The following is a 19,252-nucleotide window of genomic DNA, read 5'->3' as shown; positions in this document are numbered from 1 at the left end:
CATTTTTTTTTCCCCGGCGGGTGCCTTACCTCCCTTGGGCTGGGCCAGCTGGTGGTCGGCCTGCTCCATCTCTGCTACTTGCTAGCTATGCCTTGGCCGGCGCAGGGGGCGGAACCACGCATGCGCGGCGCTCCCGGGCAGGGAAAGTCCTCGACTTACGACCGGTTGGGTAGTCCTCGACTTACGACCGGTTTAGTCCTCGACTTACGACCGGTTTAGTCCTCGACTTACGACCGGTTGGGGTCGTGGCATTAAAAAGGTTGAGAACCACTGCTGTATGCCATCCTGGTCAAATGGTTGCCCTGTCTATTTTTGAAAACCTCCAGTGATGGTACACCCACAACTCCAGGAGGCAAGCTATGCCATTGATTAATTGTTCTTACTGTCAGAAAATTTCTCCTTCCTCCTGCAGACAAAGGCAGATAAGGAAGACAAGGCATGTCCATCTATATATGTTTTTTTCCATTCTATAACTGGCAGAGCATTCTAAAAGAAAAAAGCTGTCCAGGGTTACATACATACATCTGAGCATCTGTACATGAAGACTAGTCAGGAATTATACAGTACTTTAGAACAGGATGGATTTCTACTCTGTAATCGTTGTGTTGGTGGACAAAGTGGTCAGTGTTGAAGATAAACATTAAAACCTTTCAGCAGCCAAGTTCAAAAGCCCTGAGTTCTAAAGAAAGGATTCTCATGAAATTGCTGGGTTTTGTGGGGTAACATTAGATTTCCACTGTCATTTTGTGTTCCTGCTTTGCTTACAGTCCACGCACTCTGCTAGAGCAGAAGTAAAAACAATGGACACTTGAAGGAAGCATTATGAATAACACCTGGAGCTCCTTAACGGAAGGAGGCATGTAAATCATTCCATTCATTTGTTCATTTTCTGAGTCGTACGTACATTTGCAAAGCAGGTGGTTTCCATACAACCGTACACTTTTGCAGTTAAAACTTGAGCAAACGAGGTTCATGCAAAAGGAATAAGCCAGATTCTGGTGGGGGAGGGGGAGAGAGAACACTTTTAAGATAAATTGGCTGAGTACTCCAGCCTTGATTCTGTGATTTCTCCCATGAGTTATTTGTACTGGACAAGTGACAGTGCATATATATTAATTTAGAGAAGATGGATGTTACTGAGAAAATTCATTCTAGGTTGGGAAAGTGAAGGGTGAACTTTTCATTCTTTCGGTTCTTGTCTTATTTGTGCATTTGTTTTCTTTAGCAAATAAACTATATATGGCTCAAATTATAGTAATCTTACATTGGACCGTTCTGGAGCCATATTTGACTAGCAAACCCTTAAGCCTGCTAGCTCTATTCTATACAGAAAATCCAGAAACATACTCCTAACACCAAGGAATTTCATAATAGGTTTCTTTACCTAGTAACAATAGGATTTTCTACTATGGTTGAATTGAGTTGTTTTATTTGGCTGGGTTTAACTAATTTGTAAAGAGACAATGTGGTGTAGTGGTTAAGGCATCAAGTTTGAAAATGGTAGACTGAGTTCTAGTCTCACCTTAGTCACAAAGCCACCTGGGTGACTTTGGTCCAGTCACTTTCTTTCAACCCTAGGAAGCAGACAATGGCAAACTACCTCTGAAAAATCTTGCTAAGAAAACTGAAAGAAGTTATTTAGCAGTTTCCAAGAATTGGACACAATTGAACAGAAGAAAAAACATTTATATTATGTTAACAATGAAGGATCTTTATTAGAATGGTGGTGTCTTTATAAACAGAGCCTTCTTCCTTCCTTTTTATTCAAACTGATCTCAAGTCTCAAGAAGGTTGCCTCTTTGTCTTTAAAGTTGAATTGCATATGTGTGGAAATGCAAGGACCTTTTAACCATGTACATTATCAATTATACATCCTGAAGATGGTAGCACTAGTTTGACTTCATTTGTCTGGTCAAAATGAGGAAGACTTAGTAGATTCATAGCAAAAGTAGCTCAGAAGTATTCATAAGAAGACAGCCAACGTTAATGCAATATTAATATAACCCAACATCAATACATGTCATTATTCCTATTGCGATAAAAAATGGTAGCTTTACTGTCCAAAATGCTTTGGGTTTTATTAAAATGAACAATATTTTCAGTACTGCATGATCCAAAACAGCTGTTTAGGGGAGGTATTGGTTGTTCAGCTCCACAAATAACCAGATTTTTTTTTCCTTATGCACATAATCGTTTAAGCCTTTTCAATTGGAAAAACTTTATTTTCAAAATATTTAATATATTTTTCTTAAATGTCCTGATTTATTGTTAGTAGAAAAGACAACTGATTTGGATGCATGTTGCATTCTTAAAGAAAGCCATTTTAAGTTATTAAGAGAAACACAATTAAAATTGTGCACTATATAAGATGCTTCTTTTTCTTTTGAGACTTGGTTGTTCTTTTTTCAACAGCCAGTTTACACATTATTGGCAGCAGCAAAGTGGCTGGTCACCGATTTCCTCATGTGAGTATGAATGTTTGGGAATTCTAGCGGAAAATTACATCTGAAGAAATTATGTTTCAGAATTTAATTAGTATATTAAGCATTGAATGATTGAGGTCTTCAGATTAAGCACATTCTTAACTTTTGATAGTATTGTTGTTCTAGAACAGTGGTTCTCAACCTTTTTAATGCCGCGACCCCAACCGGTCGTAAGTCGAGGACTAAACCGGTCGTAAGTCGAGGACTAAACCAGTCGTAAGTCGAGGACTACCCAACCGGTCGTAAGTCGAGGACTTTCCCTGCCCGGGAGCGCCGCGCATGCGTGGTTCCGCCCCCTGCGCCGGCCGAGGCGTAGCTAGCAAGTAGCAGAGACGGAGCAGGCCGACCACCAGCTGGCCCAGCCCAAGGGAGGTAAGGCACCCGCCGGGGGAAAAAAAATGGCGGACAAAAAAATGGCGGACAGCCTTGCTTGGCGACCCCCGTGAAATGGTCGATCGACCCCAAATGGGGTCCCGACCCACAGGTTGAGAACCACTGTTCTAGAATTTTATTATAATAGGAAATGAACAAGAAAATATTAAAGCAACTTCAAAGTGGGCAGCAGTGCTAAGAAATATACAATTTCCCCAGGGTTGTCCAGATAAAATAAGACTGCAGTTCCCAGCATGGAGATGTTGCAATATTCTGAGGGAAATCAAGGGGTATCTCTGAGTCTTCAGAATTATTCTTGATTTCTTAAATTTGACCAACTGGGTGTTCTAGAGTGAGCTGTGTGAATGAAAGCACATTTGAAAAGAGGTCATTTTGTTCTTGAGCAAGTATATTAAGCCCATTTACATTACCTGCCACTTTATTAATGGAAGAGCAGGGATTTTTAGTAACAAAGATTTGCTGATGATAAAGATATCTGGGGCAGCACCATTCAGTGATGCTGTGGGCTTCAGATGAAAGGATTGGATGGATCCAAATGCCTCTGAGCAGGGAACCAAATTCCAAGATATTTGTAGAGATTAATTTGTCAGGCACACTCAACAGCTGTTGCTGTATATCGCATACCAGTGATTCAAGCAGATGGCTTTCAAGGTGACTGAGAATATGTCCCTCCCAGCGCCTAAGAGCACAATGTTAATGGCAGCCTTGCCACTGGAATAGCTAGTAGTTTTTATGAGAATTAAGACACAATTACCCAGTCAAAAAGTAAGGAAGAAGGATTTTAAGTGCCTGGTTCAGGCAATAAATAAATGTAGCTTCAAGGTAAATTTTAAGCAGCAAATCAGAAGTATCTGCCTGTTTTACAACACCTCTGCTCTTCTGGGCTGACATAAACTACATCATATTTTTCTTCTTTGACAGATTCCTTTTGGAATTTAACATTTTTAGTTTCTGGCACATGGATAACTTGGCTGATGGTGAGTAGCAGGATTACTGTAAGTACATAGCAGCCACATCGTTTGGATGAAAAAGTTATAAGTAATAATGCATTTTGGAAAGCCTGAAAAAATTGTCCCTTGTTAATATTAAGAATATTACATTTGGATTCCATCCATCTCATTTTGACCCCGGCATTAATTTGGCAAGGAGTAATGGCATTGATTACTGTGGTACCTTGGATACATAGTCTGTAGTAGGCTGTCACAGAAGATAGGTAGAAGACTAATGAAAATTGTCAGTGAAACTGTTCATTCTTTCCAATTTGCTCAGGTATTTTAGTTGGAATACATGAGGGAATATCAATAGTGGACACCAAAAAAACCCTAAATCAGAAGTACACTAACATAAGACCTTGGCTTAAGTTCTCATGGTTCATAGTTTATTAAAATTATGAAAATGGTTAACTTTATTTTTTTTCTTTTTAAAGAATAAAGTTCTAGTCTTGGTGACTATAGATTGTGCATAATGACAAAGCAAATCAGATGAGTTAAAAAAAAGAGAGAAGAAGAATTTCTTAAAATATATCCTGAATTTCCGAAATGTTATTACTATTAAGTACATTTTTTTAAAAACCTGCATTAACAATATCAAAAAAGCACCGCACCACATGTGTCATAAATACATACATTCCCCCATATCTTGACTATCATCAAATTAACCATATGAATTGTGCTTAAGATAGTTACAAAGAAGGAAAGTGAGACAGATAGGCAGAGAGAACACAGACACATTATTTATATATTTATTTTCAAATAAATAAATTGATACCAGTTCGAATGCAAAAGTTAAAACCTGAAAATAAAACAGTGTAATGAGATCAGTGTTTGTGTTAACCTTTCATAATCAGTCATGGCAAGAGTGGTGGAACAATCTTCATTTTAATTGTTTAACCGTTTTCTAGAATCTAAACAAGGTTGAGGCTTATTTAGGTCAGAGGAGGCTGACAGTGCTAAGAAATGCTGTATATAATTTCCTGTACTGGTTGTTATCCAGTTTAAAAAAGAGTCTAATTCCCAGCATGGAGATGTTGCAGTACCCTGATGTAAGTCAAGCAGTATGAGACCCAAACTCAGTGGTAGCCTCACATTGCAATGAGCAAGGACACACATTCAATTTCACAGCTACTAAGATTGTTGGCCGAGCAGGTACAAAGATAACCAGGGAAATGATTGAAGCCTGGGAACCAGGCCCCATGTTAGTCAACAGGAGTGCTGATTTAGCACCAGATTATCAGATTATATTTAGGAACCGAGGACTTTGCAGCAGAAAGAAACAACAGTCAATGAAAAAAAAAGCATACATTCTGGTGAGAGAGAAGTTCTCTGAGGATGGGCTCCAGCACAAGTCTGAAAGCTTGGAAGACTAAGCCTCTGGTCCCGGTGACTTACCCAGATTGGATCCTGCAAGTTTGAGGCTGCCTGAATCGCCACAGGAATAATTTCCCACAGATTGGGGATTGGCAGCATAAAGGCCTGTTGCCTAGGAATGACTCAGGGAGAGAAGGCCCTCAACAGAAGCTTTCTATATAATCAGACCAAGTGGACACCTTCACTTTTTGCAATGCAATCCTGGATGTATCCCAGTACTCCATGTAGGGCTTAAAAGGTAACGACATATACTTAGAATTGGGCCCAGAAACCTATTTCAAAGTGCTGGTCGTCACCTTTAAAACCTTTATAGCACAGCATTGGGATACCTCAAATACAATAGTTGTGACCTTGTATAGCTTTAACCACCATACTTTCATATCATTTCTTTCTTTCTTCTTCATTTTCCATCTACCTCCCCCCCCCCTTTCATGTTTCTTCACAATAACGTTGTGCCATCATCTTCTGGACATGTCATGATGGACTCATTTTCATCATTTCTCACACCATGTGAACAATACAGCCAAATCCGTTTTTCATCATGGTAAGTAGTGTTGTCATACAAAGAGTTTTGTCTTCTGAAACAGAAGAAGACTTGCATAAGATTTAATAACAAAGTTCACAATATCACAATTTATGCATATTCCAGTTGCGTCTTTCAAGATGAAACAGGAATATAACTTTCAAGATGAAAAACAGGAATATAACTTTCTACTTGATTATCAGGCCACAATTCAATGGAAGATAAATATATTTTATAATTTCTTTCATGTTTTCTTGTCCAGCTTGATAGCTGCATAACTATACATGACATAGTACCATTTCAGACAATTTCCCTTAAGGTCCTCTCTCTAATGCCAGTGAATTTGATCACTGAATAGATAGCATATTGAAATAGAATTCTTTATTGGCCAAGTGTGATTGGACACAAAGGGAATTTGTCTCCAGTGCTTAAGTGTACATACAAACAAGTGATAAATCATAACCATAAAATACAATCATCATAAATCATAAGATGCAAACTCAGTAATAGTCATAGGATACTAAATAAAGGCAATCAACATAAATCATGAGATACAAACAACAAAGTTATAATCATGCTAAAATGTTATTTTTATGTTTTGTGCTTTTTTTTTTACTTTTATTCACTACACAGAGTGGAGCTTGGCGGCCAATACATTTCAATAGATAATAACATTTGTGCTATTTTGAGGGGTCATTAGTGACAGGGGTAAATACTAGCAGTGTTTTCCTCCAGCAGGAAGAAGGCACTAAGCAAGCAATTTTATTTACGTAGATTGCCATATATTTGCAAATGATAGTTCTGCAATTGCTATTCTTAAATAAACATTGCACTTCGACTGAGACTGACCGATGCCCTGTTGGATCAATGATTTTTCCCTCCTGGCAACCAGGTTATGTATTAACTGAACTATCTCTTTATCTGATCAACTCACATCCCCCTTCAAGGTATCCCACTGACCTCAGATGATTGACATCCCACGCAACTAAAAGATTATTGGCTTCTTGGTTAGATTAGTCTGTAATAAAACACTGCATTTGAGTCAAAAGGAATTCCTTTTCAAAGCAAGAACAAAAATTGCTTCTCCTCCCAGTACATACATGGGGAGTTTTCATTACAAATGAGCAAGTTAAATTAAATGTTATCTCTTTTTCTCATCCTAGAAATAGAAATTTTGAGCAGGGGGGGGTCGCTTTGTTAAGTTTATTACTGAAATTACTTTTAGTAAGAATATGAGCAATGACTTGGCATTATAGCTTTATTGCCTTTCCTTGTATTTTGGCTGTTTGAATTAAGATAAAAGTTCCCATTGTTATGCTGGTCCCCTGGAATCTACAGCTGAAAACAAGCTTAATGAGTCACTTGGCATTTCTCTCTTGCAATCTCCATTGTATTAGAAGATAGATTTGTCCAAACCATGTTCATTTCATTTATTTCAGTAAGGTGTATGCCAAAGAATGGCCAGATGCACTGAGCCTTGCATGAGTTATTGCACCAATTTATTTAAATCTACCTGACTGGGGGGGGGGGGGGGGGGGTGTTAGAGATGCTATTGTCCCTTTAAGAACAGACATTTGGGGAGAATTATAAAAGTCTTTTCCTGCTCCTTTCCTCCTCCCTTTTAGCAGAGTTGGACAGTCACTCTCAAAATTGTTCACTTGTCTAGAAAAGTCTCCTTTTCTGAAGATTTTAGCTCAGGATTTAATAGCGGAGTGAAGGGAGATTAGCATCATACATTCAAGACATCCTCAATCATTGGCTCATCAGCAGCATCTAGTGGCCATTGATGTCCATGCATTTTGTTTCTCCACGTTTTTCACTTCTCCTTGTGCCTGATTTTCTCCCTCTGACTCGTTTATTTTTCCCATTCTAGCTCACAGACATAAGAAACACGATGCGCTGCAACCCTGTGACACTGAATATCCAGTCTTTGTGTACGAGCCTGCTATCACAGAGGCCAATGGACTAATTGACTGTGGAGCCTGTCAGAAGTAAGAGAATGGTCTTTATCTGTGCCTCTCAAGGGCAAACTAAGAATTTTGCCCCTTTTCCTCCCATCCATATACATTGCTTGTTACTGCAAGCACTAAAAAAAGCAAAATAATAAATCCTGGTTAAGATCCAAACTATTACCTTCTACATGCACCTGGCACTTAAGTTCAGCTACAGAAGTCATCACCCTGTGCTACCCTCATTAGATGGGTAATACCTGGAGACAGGTCTTCTTGCTGGTTCCTAACACCGGGTAGAAGGAAGAGAGAATGACCTTGAAGGACAGGAGGAAAAGCCGCCATCAAGGCCTTATGGAACATTCTCCCTCCAGAGATCAGGATGACCCCAGCCCTGCTGACTTTTCATAAGTCCTTAAAGACATAGATTTGTGCCTTCAACTAGAGCCCCAAGTTTGTGCAGGGACCCATTTTGTGGTTAATTTAATCATTATGATGGGTACTTATTCTTGGCTATCACATATTTGCATATATTAATTTAACTGTTTTTATATTTTAATTGTTTTTTGCTGTCCAGGGTAAGATAGGTAGCTATACAAAATAGGTGAATAGGGAAGAATGGGAGGGAGAGGAGATTAGATGGATGATAGATGATGATAGATGATGATGATAGATAGATGATAAATGATAGCTAGATAGCTAGATAACTAGATAACTAGATAACTAGATAGCTAGATAATAATAATAATAATAATAATAATAATAATAATAATAATAATAATAATAATAATAATAATAATAATAATAATAATAATAATAATAATAATGTTGGAAGGGACCTTGGAGGTCATCTAGTCCAACCCCCTGCTCAGGCAGGAAACCCTATACCATTTCAGACAGGTGGCTGTCCAGTCTCTTCTTAAAAACTTCCAGTGTTGGAGCATTCACCGCTTCTGGGGGCAGGTTGTTCCACTGGTTAATTGTTCTAACTGTCAGGAAGTTTCTCCTTAGTTCTAGGTTGCTTCTCTCCTTGATTAAATTTCCATCCGTTGCTTCTTGTCCTGCCTTCAGGTGCTTTGGAGAATAGCTTGACTCCCTCTTCTTTGTGGCAGCCCCTGAGATATTGGAACACTGCTATCATGTCTCCCCTCGTCCTTCTCTTCATTAAACTAGACATACCCAATTCCAGCAGCTGTTCCTTATATGCTTTAGCCTCCAGTCCCCTAATCATCTTTGTTGCTCTTCTCTGTACTCTTGCAGTATTCCAAGTGTGGCCTTACCAAAGCATTGTAAAGTGATATTAATACTTCACGTGATCTTGATTCGATCCCTCGGTTAATGCAGCCTAGCACTGTGTTGGCATAGACAGATAGATAGATAGATAGATAGATAGATAGATAGATAGATAGATAGATAGATAGATAGATAGATAGATAGACAGACAGACAGACAGACAGACAGACAGACAGACAGACAGACAGACAGACAGACAGACGTCCAATAAAAGAGGCTTGAACCTGGGCCAAGAAAGTAACTTGAGAAAATGTCTCAGAGAAGAAGCCCTTTCCTATTTCACATAAAGGGAGGAAGCATATTCAGCTTGCAAGCTATCTTCAATTGTTATTATATCTGTCCCAATAAAAGTAGTCCTGACATTCATGGAATTGGTTACATATGGTTTCATAGTCTGGTCTACTTTGTAGGGCTGACACACTGGAACTCTTTCTTTTTAGAATCAGATGAAACATTGTTCAGGTCTTTTAATTCTCTGGGGCTTGTTGCAGATAAAAATCTCAGTAACTCTGTTCTTGTATAACAAACACAATCTTTTCCATTCTCATAAGAACAAGTCTAATCCATCTGGCAATTATTGTATTTTGTGAGCCTGTTTATTCTCACAGTGGAGTGCGTAGCATTCAACACCACTATAGGATGGGGGACACAAAAGTAAACAAGACTGGATAAACATAAATATTTTTAACTTTAAAATGACACTTAGAAAAACATGATAATTTTTTTCTCATTGATAGTGTTATTACAGATAGTCTTTGCTTAACAACACTAATTGAGACCAGAAAAATCTATCATTAAGCAATTCATTCCTAAGTTAAAAAAAAACAAAAACTACAGGACTGCACTGCTGAACAATGGCAGTCCCACTTGCTGTGATTAGGACTGCACTGGTTGTTAAGCAAGGACTTCATATGATTGCAACTTGTGGCTTCCCACTATGCAGTGGTTATAGGAGCCCATCAAAAACATTAAACAGAAAAATTACTGAAAATTGCAGGAAGAGGATTAGCTATATTCTGTTTACAGTTATAGACGTCAGATACAAATCCCAATGATGAATACCAAGAACAAAATGTGCATTATGACATCACAATATGCACCTGGCTTTTGTTCTTGTGACTCACCAACAGATGTCAATGCGCATGTTATGAAGTTTGAGTTGCAACATCATAACCCAACTTTCATCCTCCATCAATATGCTGTGAACTAATGATTTCTGTTCCATCAGGGACAAAAACATGAGGTATGATGAATGAAAGTGATAGAGAAGATTCCTGATAATTTCTGAATATCTACTTTAGCAAAAACAAAAGCCTGAACCCAGTATGGTGCAGCTGCCAAAAAGGCTAACGAACAGGCTCACATATAGACACACAAACACAAATGCCTAGTGGAAGGATCTGCCTAATACTGGTAGTCCTCGACTTATGACTGTAATTGACCTGACTGTAAAGCGGGTCACCCATGTGACCAACCCAATTTTACAACCCTTTCTGAAGCAGTTGTTACATAACCACCACCGTTTTTAAGCAAACACCACAATCGTTAAGCAAACCCATTGTTTGCTATGAGCCAGTTTTGCTAAAAACTGGAAGCATTTGCCGGGTTTTGGCAAAAAACATCATAAAACCCAGTTACATGACCACAGGATGCTGCAAACAGCCCTAAATGCAGGCCCCTTGCCAAGTGCCCAGATGTGATCACATGACACAGGGCGGAGGCAGCCGTCAGAACTTTGGAACCAGGACTCCCTTTGGGAGAGTCCATCGGAATTTTTAACAGTCGCTAAGCAACTGGTTGTATCTCAAAAACTGCCTGTAGTTGTAGTGGCTACCTTGATACTGTTGTTGTTGGGGTCTTTTTGACCAGAGTGTTTAATAAGCGGCTTGAGAACCATCCATGAGGCCTCCTGTAACTGCATCCTATGTTCAGACTGGCATTCTGTCAAAGATCCTACATGATCCTTGCAGCTCCATAACCTATGATGGCACTGATGTATGAAACGAACTGTCTGAAACACGGTAGCCCTGAGTTGATGTATTGTCACTGCTGCTAGAAAACTAGTATATAGATACTGGTTTTAGAAAATGCAGGCAATTCACATCAAGTTACCAACTCAATACTGTTTGCAGGATGGTCTTCAGAAAAACCCGTGTATATGAAAACTTAAATGAAACTTCCACCAATATGCTGATACAAAGAGGGAATCTTTGGGGGCAATTAATATTAAAGATAGAAGTCTCCCTTTCTCTAGATTTTGGCACATGATTCAATTGTACCTATAAATTGCAGGTAGAGGGCAGCAGAGCACTGTGGCTGCCTTGAGGTGACTTACAATTACCTCTTAACTTTATATGTCAACCAAACTCCTGTGCCGCATTACTGTTACATGAGAAAGAATTTTATAGAAATCAAATAAAGACAAGTCAATGTAATAAGGCATTTAGTTATCCCTTTACAACTGCTCAACCTCCAACTTCACTCAGAACTATTTATTATACATTCCTCCTCAAAGACTAGAAAACAGAGCTCCGGGATCCAATATTTCATCCAATATTTCACTTTCCTTACTTTGAGACACACTGGGGGTCCAAGGTGTTTTTTATAGATGAGAGGAAACTGGTGAAGTCAATTTCATAACTGACTAGGTTAGGCAGCCAGTCAGTTACCTTATCTTAAAAACAAAATGAAGCTACAACATCTCTGACTTCATAATGGTTTAAGGTGATGTTGCAGCAGTAGTTTTGGCCCTGTTCCCATGATCCACAACCCCAATCAATGGGAGGACAACATGTTATGGGAAACCAAAAGTGGGGCCAATTTATCTAATAAGGACTGTCAAAATCTACAAGAATTTTGGGGAATAGCAACAAGATCATTATATATTTTGGAGAGACGTCTATGCCTGTACAAAAGGGGCTGGGCTTGGAATGCAATGCCAATCACCACTTGTAAATTATAACATTGCCTCTTTTAAATTAGTACTAAGATAATTGGATCTATTCCAAACTAGGATTCTCTTCATTGCTTTGGAAGGATCTAGTCTAGGGGTGTCCAACCTTTGCAACTTTTAAGACTTGCGGACTGCAACTCCCAGAACTGAATTGTTGAAGACATGTTTGTTGAACTTTATAGAGGGTGGAGAGTTATTAAATTGGTTTATATTGTTATGATGAAGGTTGGAAGTCGCTTCCGGATATGTTTTCTTTTTAATTATATACTCTTTTTTCTCTTTTCTTACACTTTCTATTCTTTCCATTGTCTTCTCTTTCTCAAAGTTCACTTTGTATTAGTTTTTACTATTGCAATTAAAATTCTTAATAGAAATAATATTTGGGGGGAAAAATAACATCGTCTCTGGGGATGGATGTCCTTCTCAATCTTGCAGGATGTTTTTGGTGCAGCAAATTATGAAGAGCAACCTTCTGCTCCTGGTAACTGACACCACCTGTGATTGCAGCATCTTCCCATCTTTTGCACGGCAAGCTAAAGAAGTCAAATATATCTTTTCCCTGGCAATGGTTGTACTGGATTGTAAGTCTTTGGCAGTTTATTAGCACAAATGAAGTACGAATCTAGCATTTTCCTTCATAACTATAGAAGGGATTAATAGAGCATGCTTCTATTTAAATGTGGAGTGAAAACAATACTGTTAAAAAGTGAAGTCAAAACAGTACTATATTGCTAGTTGACTATTTACAATTATTTATTATTGTTTTATACCCTTTAGGCAAAGTAAAATGTGTGCGCTTTTCTACATTCTATAAATCTTTTTTATGAAGATAAGTAGAAAACATAAGTCTTGCTGTTTTCCAAATTCTCTTTTAAAATGTAATTCTAAGAGTCTGTGCCTCTAAGTTTCAGTGGAGATATAGAAGGACAGAAGGACTATTAGAAACTACAACAATAAAAGCAAGATACTTTTGATTTCATCTCCAGTGCTATTGGTTACTATTGCTACAGATTTGACGGTTTACTCTAAATCATTATTTAGAGTATTCAATTAACCCACATTTCTGGATCCACATGATATACTATAGACCAGGGCTTTTCAACCAGTGGTACGGGTACCACCTGTAGTACATTGCCACCTGGCAGGTGGTACACGACCATCCTAGAAAAGTGTAGTGGGGGAAGGGAATGAGCTGAACCAGTGGCAGCACAGCACAAGCCTGAGCGAGAGATGGCTGGAGCTGCAGGACTGTCAGGCTCAGCGGAAGCGCCAGGATCAGCGCTTCTTCGGGACTGTCAGGGCTCAGCGGAAGCGCCAGGATCAGTGCCGCTTTCAAGCTGATCGGCGCTTCTTTGGGGCTGTCAAGGCTCAGTGGAAGCGCCAGGATCAGCGCCAGGCTCCAGCTGGAGCTCGGCGCTGATCCTGGTGCTTCTGCTGAGCCCAGAAGAAGCACCAATCAGCTGGAATGTTGCAGCATCTCCAGGGTCTTGTGATTTACATTCAGATGCTTGGCAATTGATTCATATTTATGATGGTCACAGTGTCCCAGGGTCATGTGAAGTGACCAAAACCTGCTGCAACCACCCAGCAGACGGGGGGAATAAAAACCAAACACCCCCCACCCCACCCCCGCTGCCAATCCTCAACAGAAATGCTCACAACAATGGAAACCTCGGACAGGAGGAAGAGTGCAGCCGGGTGGGCAGGCAGGTGTCTTGCTCGGCTGTGCCTTGGGGGGCACTTTTTTCAGTGCCATTGTAACTTCTAAGAGTCACTAAGTGAACTGTTGTAAGTCGAGGACTACCTGTACTTTATCACTTTTTTCCTTTTTTTTTTTGGTCATCAAGTTTTTGACACCTTGCTAGGCGACTGGTTGCCACATCCTAAAAGTGGTACAATGGGTGGAAAGGTTGAAAAGCCCTGCTATAGACTGACTACTTGGTTGGATAGGCACAGTATGTTAAGCCAATGTTCTCAACCTTTGGTCCAGAAATCTATAATGAATTGCAACAGTACTATAGAGCCCTGGTGCAACTGCTAAAATAAACATATTACCGATTTTACCTAGAAGCTGCAGGAAAGTTAGCAGAACCAATAGGCCAATGATAAAAAAACGAAAGTTTCTTTTGAGTTAGATTCAGCTCCTGCCAACTACTTCATACACACATGCATTAAGTTTTCTTGACAGTCATATAGAATTGGTCATTGCTTATTCTAGGATTCTCCAGTAGTCTCCCATCTCAACCTTGCTTAGCCTTCAAAGCTTAACTTCCAAGTTCAGCTCTCACCTGCTTAGGATAACTTGGAAATGTTCACCCTGAAGCAGCGTGTTGGTGAGAAAAGATAAAACTCATGCAGAAATCGGAAATATATCTAATGAAACATTACATTTGGACTTTTGCTGATAAGCTTTAGTTCAGCAGAGAGCGGAAAACCACTTACAGACTGTGTTCCAAGATTAGACGAAAGCCCTTGCTTTCAATAGATTCAGCCTGCTGCCCATCTAGGAAAGCTCCCAAGGTGTGCAGCTCCCCAAGGTAGCTACAATCCAACTAAAAGCCATAACAAATAAAGTGGGCCAGATTCGTTATGGTGAAGTCCTGTCAGTTTCAACATGATTTGAGGATATTTTGTGTTAAAACATGCCCACAAATTCCAGCTCATCTCAACTGAAACTCCCAACATGGGTGGTAGAAACATTTAGGAAATCTCCTGCCTGTGTCAAGACTTTGTGTGTAGGCTTATCCCATTGCTGAAATATTATCCATGTGGGCTGAAGCATCCTGCTTAGCTTGAGCATCAGGAAATGCTATGTATGCAATGGAAATACATTGCTGTAGGCCTGTCAGTATTTTTAGTTGCAAATTTAAATCATTGGCCAGCACAGCATCCGCCTGACTCTAGATATTTTAAGTAAGATGTCCTTATTTCTCCATTTCCAAACACTGCTATTAGCCTTAACAGCTGTGTACATAACAGTTCAGTGAAATGCGACAGGATGCGCTCTCAGAAACTAAGACGCCGACCAGACACCTGCCACGCATTCCATCCAGAGGTAAGATCTGTTATCCATAGCTTTCAGTCACAGAATAATTTGCAGAAATTATAGAATTAGATGTATAACAATACCCTTGTAACCATAAGGTCTGCTTCATTTCCCATGGAGCCAATCCTACTCTACTACCATACTAGGGTTGCTGAGCACCCGCTGGCCTTCTCTTTTTCAGGAAAATGCCCAAGATTGTGGAGGAGCTGCAGCAATTTCACCCTCATCAACCTTGCTCCTGTTTCTGCTGTCAACAACAGCTCTTCTTCTGCGGTGACAAAGTGCACTGCAGTCCTTACCTTGACCCTGGGCTGCTATTTTCACATGGACCTCAAACAGAACTTGACCTCATCATTTTTGAAGGACTTCCTAACTCTACATTGTATTTACAAGTGATACAGAAGAGAGATAATAACTATGAGACAAAGCTAACAACTGACTCTTTCCATCTCTACAGTACAGAGATGTCCATCTAAGGCAGGGGTAGGCAACCTTGTCTCTTTTATGACTCATGGACTTCAACTCCCAGAATTCCTGAGCATAGCTGGCTCAGGAATTCTGGGAGTTGAAGTCCACGAGTCATAAAAGAGACAAGGTTGCCTACCCCTGATCTAAGGGTAGTGTTGGGTGAATGATGTTTATTAGATTTTTGTCTTAGCATATAACGTATAGACTGTAATGAATTAGCTTTCTCCACCTGGAGAAAGGTGCTATCTACTGGATTTAAGCCTCTAATACAGGTAGTCCTCAAGTTATGATCATGATGGAGCTCGCCCATCAGTCGTAACTCGTGACAGACATAAAGCAGGTTGGTCAAGTAACCAATCTGATGTTATGACCTTTTCCGCAACAGTCTTAACACTGCAGTTGTTAAGTGAATCAAAGGTTCACTATGGGCTGGTTTTTCAGAAAACTGGGATGCCCATTTTCAGCAAAACCATTGTAATCCATAATCCACTTGACCACGTGACTCTGCGAACTGCCATAAATGCAGGCCAGCTGCGGTCATGTGCGACCACATGGGGGAGCAACCATTGGAATTTTGAATCTGGGTTGCAAGTGCTCCCCAAGTAGATCCATCGGAATTTCTGTTGTTAAGTGACCAGTCGTAAGTTGAGGACTACCTTTTGCTTGGCTAAATAATTTTAAATGTTTGGACAAAACTGGTGAGAAATATCAGAATAGATTTTTTTCTCCAAAATTGAACTTTGGCATGAGGACAGGTCAGGGATGTGTTCTGGATTTTTTTTAACTATTGCAATTTTCAGCCAGAGTTATGGCTCTTACATTTTGTTTCTAAACACTTGGAACATTTTATAGAATTATGATTCCGTGTAAATTACAGAAATAAGTATCAGACTGAACTTACAAATTAAGACACTCGATTTGGCAATGACAATGTTTTCAAAAATGATTTTGGAAAAAAAAACCCGTGGACATTAGGCTGCTGCCTAGGTTTAATGAGACAATAGATATGGTTGCTTCCAGCCAGCCACTTTATGCCAAAGATTTATTTTCCCTTTCAGACAAACACTTCCTCATTGGTAAGACTGCATAATAAATTCTTTTAAGTTATTAAGGGCATGATGCACATCTAAGAGGATGCATCCCTGAGATGTAGAAATTATCTCTACTTTTGGAAGCTCTTTTGCTTTGTGAAAGAAACTATGAGCAATGTCTTCATGCTCGCTTGAGAGTTTATAGATTTCACCCTTAGGAATTTAAGTACCAGGTTGTTATACAACAAAAAACTTGATATTTTTATTGTATGAGACTCAAAATATGAGTGATCAGAAATGATCATCTTACAAAGCACCGTCAGGATGGCTAGGAGTTCATAAAGTTGAAAGAGGCTATTTACACTATCAAATTCAACCTCCTCCTCAGTCTTAGAATTCAATTTTATTGACTAATACATTCCCCAAAAGAAATTTGTGACAGGTTGTTTTGTTTTGCTTCCACACCACATCCTTTTCCCCATATAGTAATTGCGCTATACACTGCATAGTCATGTTGACAAGCACAAAGGATTATTTTTACGTTGATGCTGAAGCAACCATAAATTGGACTATTTACTAATGTGTAAAGATGTAATAAAACATTTTCAATACTTAACAGCAGGCAGCGAAAATTAGAGGATAACACCAAGATTGCATCTAAAAATATATTAAAGCAGCACTAACAATTAAACTATTAAGTCTGACTGGCATGTTTTGTCATTTTTTTTCTTCATGTGGCCTAAATTTTACCCTTCAACTGTTAAGAACATTTTAATATTGGTGGACACCAGTTCTAGAATTAAGGTAAGGAATGATCAATCAGTAGGTAACAGTATTTGACAAGAAACCCACAAGAGCCAGGTCCAGACAGGAGAAGCATAAAGGGAGATAGATGGTCCTAGTTATGCCATGACTGTGGACTTCAAATCACCAACTTAAGTCTTTTTTCAGAGAACCTAGATATAAGCAATTTCTCCTCTATTGCCATAGACAAATAGATTTTAGAAATGTTGTTTTCATGAAGGTACAGTTCCTTCTGTTTTAGACTAAACAGAAAGATAACGCTCTCCATAACACATCAATTGACCTTGGCATATACACACATCATGCTAATTTGTCATTCTTCCACAGAATGCTGTCCTCCTTTAAGGCGATCTGTCCTAATGCATCTGTTCTTCCAATTCCAAGCCAAATATAGTTTTGGCACCGTTTCTTTTTTAATCTCTGAAAAAACTATAGAATCAAGCTTATGAATCCAACTCTCCTGTGCACAGACTATTCATATTTTTTAAATGTTACTGTAACGTCATTCATTTATTTTTATTTGTTTGTTTATTGCCCAAGAGGCAGCCTGACAAACTTCAGAGTAGATAAAAATACTTCTACAAACTAGTTTTAAAATCTTGAGAAAAGCAAGTGATGCACAGGTCTCTTCAACACCTAAGTGGTCATAATAGGAAGACAACAATTATGTTAACCTGGTGTTCTAAACAGAAGGGAAGAAAGATACAAAACACAGTCTAACTAAAACACATGGCTTTCTTGAAAAAATTAAAAGGTAGACAATACTTGTTTAATTTCAAGGTAATATGGTTTCTGTGATGAGCTGCTGTGATGTGGTTGAGCATTCAGATTTCTTCAGCTCAGGTTGCTAACGGTGTCATATATAAAAAATCCTAGGTGCTGGAAAACCTATCCTAGAATTTTCAGTATTCACCCTCGATATTAAACCAACCACTCAACAGATCTGATTAAATTACCTGATACATTCCGGTAGTCCTTGATTTATGACAAATTTGTTTGATGGTTCAGTTAGGATGGCCTTGGAAAAAATGGCATACGATCCCTACTCGCACTTATAACTGTCACACCACCCTCGCAGTCACATGATCGCAATTTGGGCATTGGGCAACCAGCTCACGTTCACCAGTTGCAACATCCCGCAGTCATGCGTTCACAATTTGCAACCTTTTTTGCCGGTTTCCAGCAAAAAATGCTCATTAGGGTAGCTTAATAACCACTATAAAAATTGTCACAAAATTGCAACAACTTATGATCACCAACAACTTACAATAAAAATTCAGGTCCCAACTGAGGTCGTACGTCAAGGACTACCTGCCTGGGGGTGTATGTGAGTATTAAATTACAAATGCAGTTACCTCTTATAAATTTATTGTCAACGCTGCTAATATTGAATATTCTTGCTTTGACAATATATGCAGAACTGTCTGGTATTTTTAGAGTTAAATCAGGTGACAGGGAAAGGGGAGGGGAAATGCCTGGAATGTTATGTGCAAAGGAAGGGAAATTCAGATCTTAGCATTCCACCATGCCGTGCTGACACTCTGTAATACTAATAAAAGCTTTTTAGGTTAAAAAAATGCCTGAAAGTTCTTTGAAGTGTTTCGTTAATCAGACACATGACATTTATACTGGCATGAAAAGACAACAATAACAACAACAATAAAAGCAAAAATCCAAACCTGTTTTACATTTGTTCTTTTTATTAGAAGTTAAGAATACAACAAGTAATGGGATCCCATTGGCTGGAGACCCCCCTCCCCCAATCTTCAAAATCCAAGATGTGCTTTGTTGCCTTCAACAGTGAGCAATTAGAAATGAAAAGAAAATACTGAACAAGGCCACTAGTTAATGGGGGGGGGGGGAGGAGCTGTATATCTCAACTACCGCTATGCTGAACCCTGCACACACACATCAAAAGAAAGAAAGCAAACCTCCAGTTGCTG

The 19,252-nt window shown here is 39.2% G+C and overlaps 1 protein-coding gene across 1 annotated transcript in view; it reads left to right on the top strand.

The window, feature by feature from the left end:
- The window catches only part of CACNA2D4 (calcium voltage-gated channel auxiliary subunit alpha2delta 4), a 132,212-nt gene extending 116,929 nt beyond the window's left edge, over positions 1 to 15,283 (top strand). The window contains exons 24-30 of the mRNA XM_029285629.1: positions 2,413 to 2,465; positions 3,798 to 3,853; positions 5,766 to 5,786; positions 7,639 to 7,756; positions 12,396 to 12,508; positions 14,933 to 15,015; positions 15,188 to 15,283. Of these exons, the coding sequence (XP_029141462.1) occupies positions 2,413 to 2,465; positions 3,798 to 3,853; positions 5,766 to 5,786; positions 7,639 to 7,756; positions 12,396 to 12,508; positions 14,933 to 15,015; positions 15,188 to 15,283 (540 nt within the window). The remainder of the gene's footprint in view (positions 1 to 2,412; positions 2,466 to 3,797; positions 3,854 to 5,765; positions 5,787 to 7,638; positions 7,757 to 12,395; positions 12,509 to 14,932; positions 15,016 to 15,187) is intronic.
- The last annotated feature ends 3,969 nt before the right edge of the window (positions 15,284 to 19,252 follow it).

This window comes from Protobothrops mucrosquamatus, unplaced genomic scaffold (genome assembly GCF_001527695.2).
Source record: "Protobothrops mucrosquamatus isolate PMUCROS unplaced genomic scaffold, P.Mucros_1.0 scaffold1970, whole genome shotgun sequence".
Taxonomy (NCBI): Eukaryota; Metazoa; Chordata; class Lepidosauria; order Squamata; family Viperidae; genus Protobothrops; species Protobothrops mucrosquamatus.
Note: the sequence above shows the minus strand (reverse complement) of the source record. Positions and strands in the feature narration are given on the sequence as shown.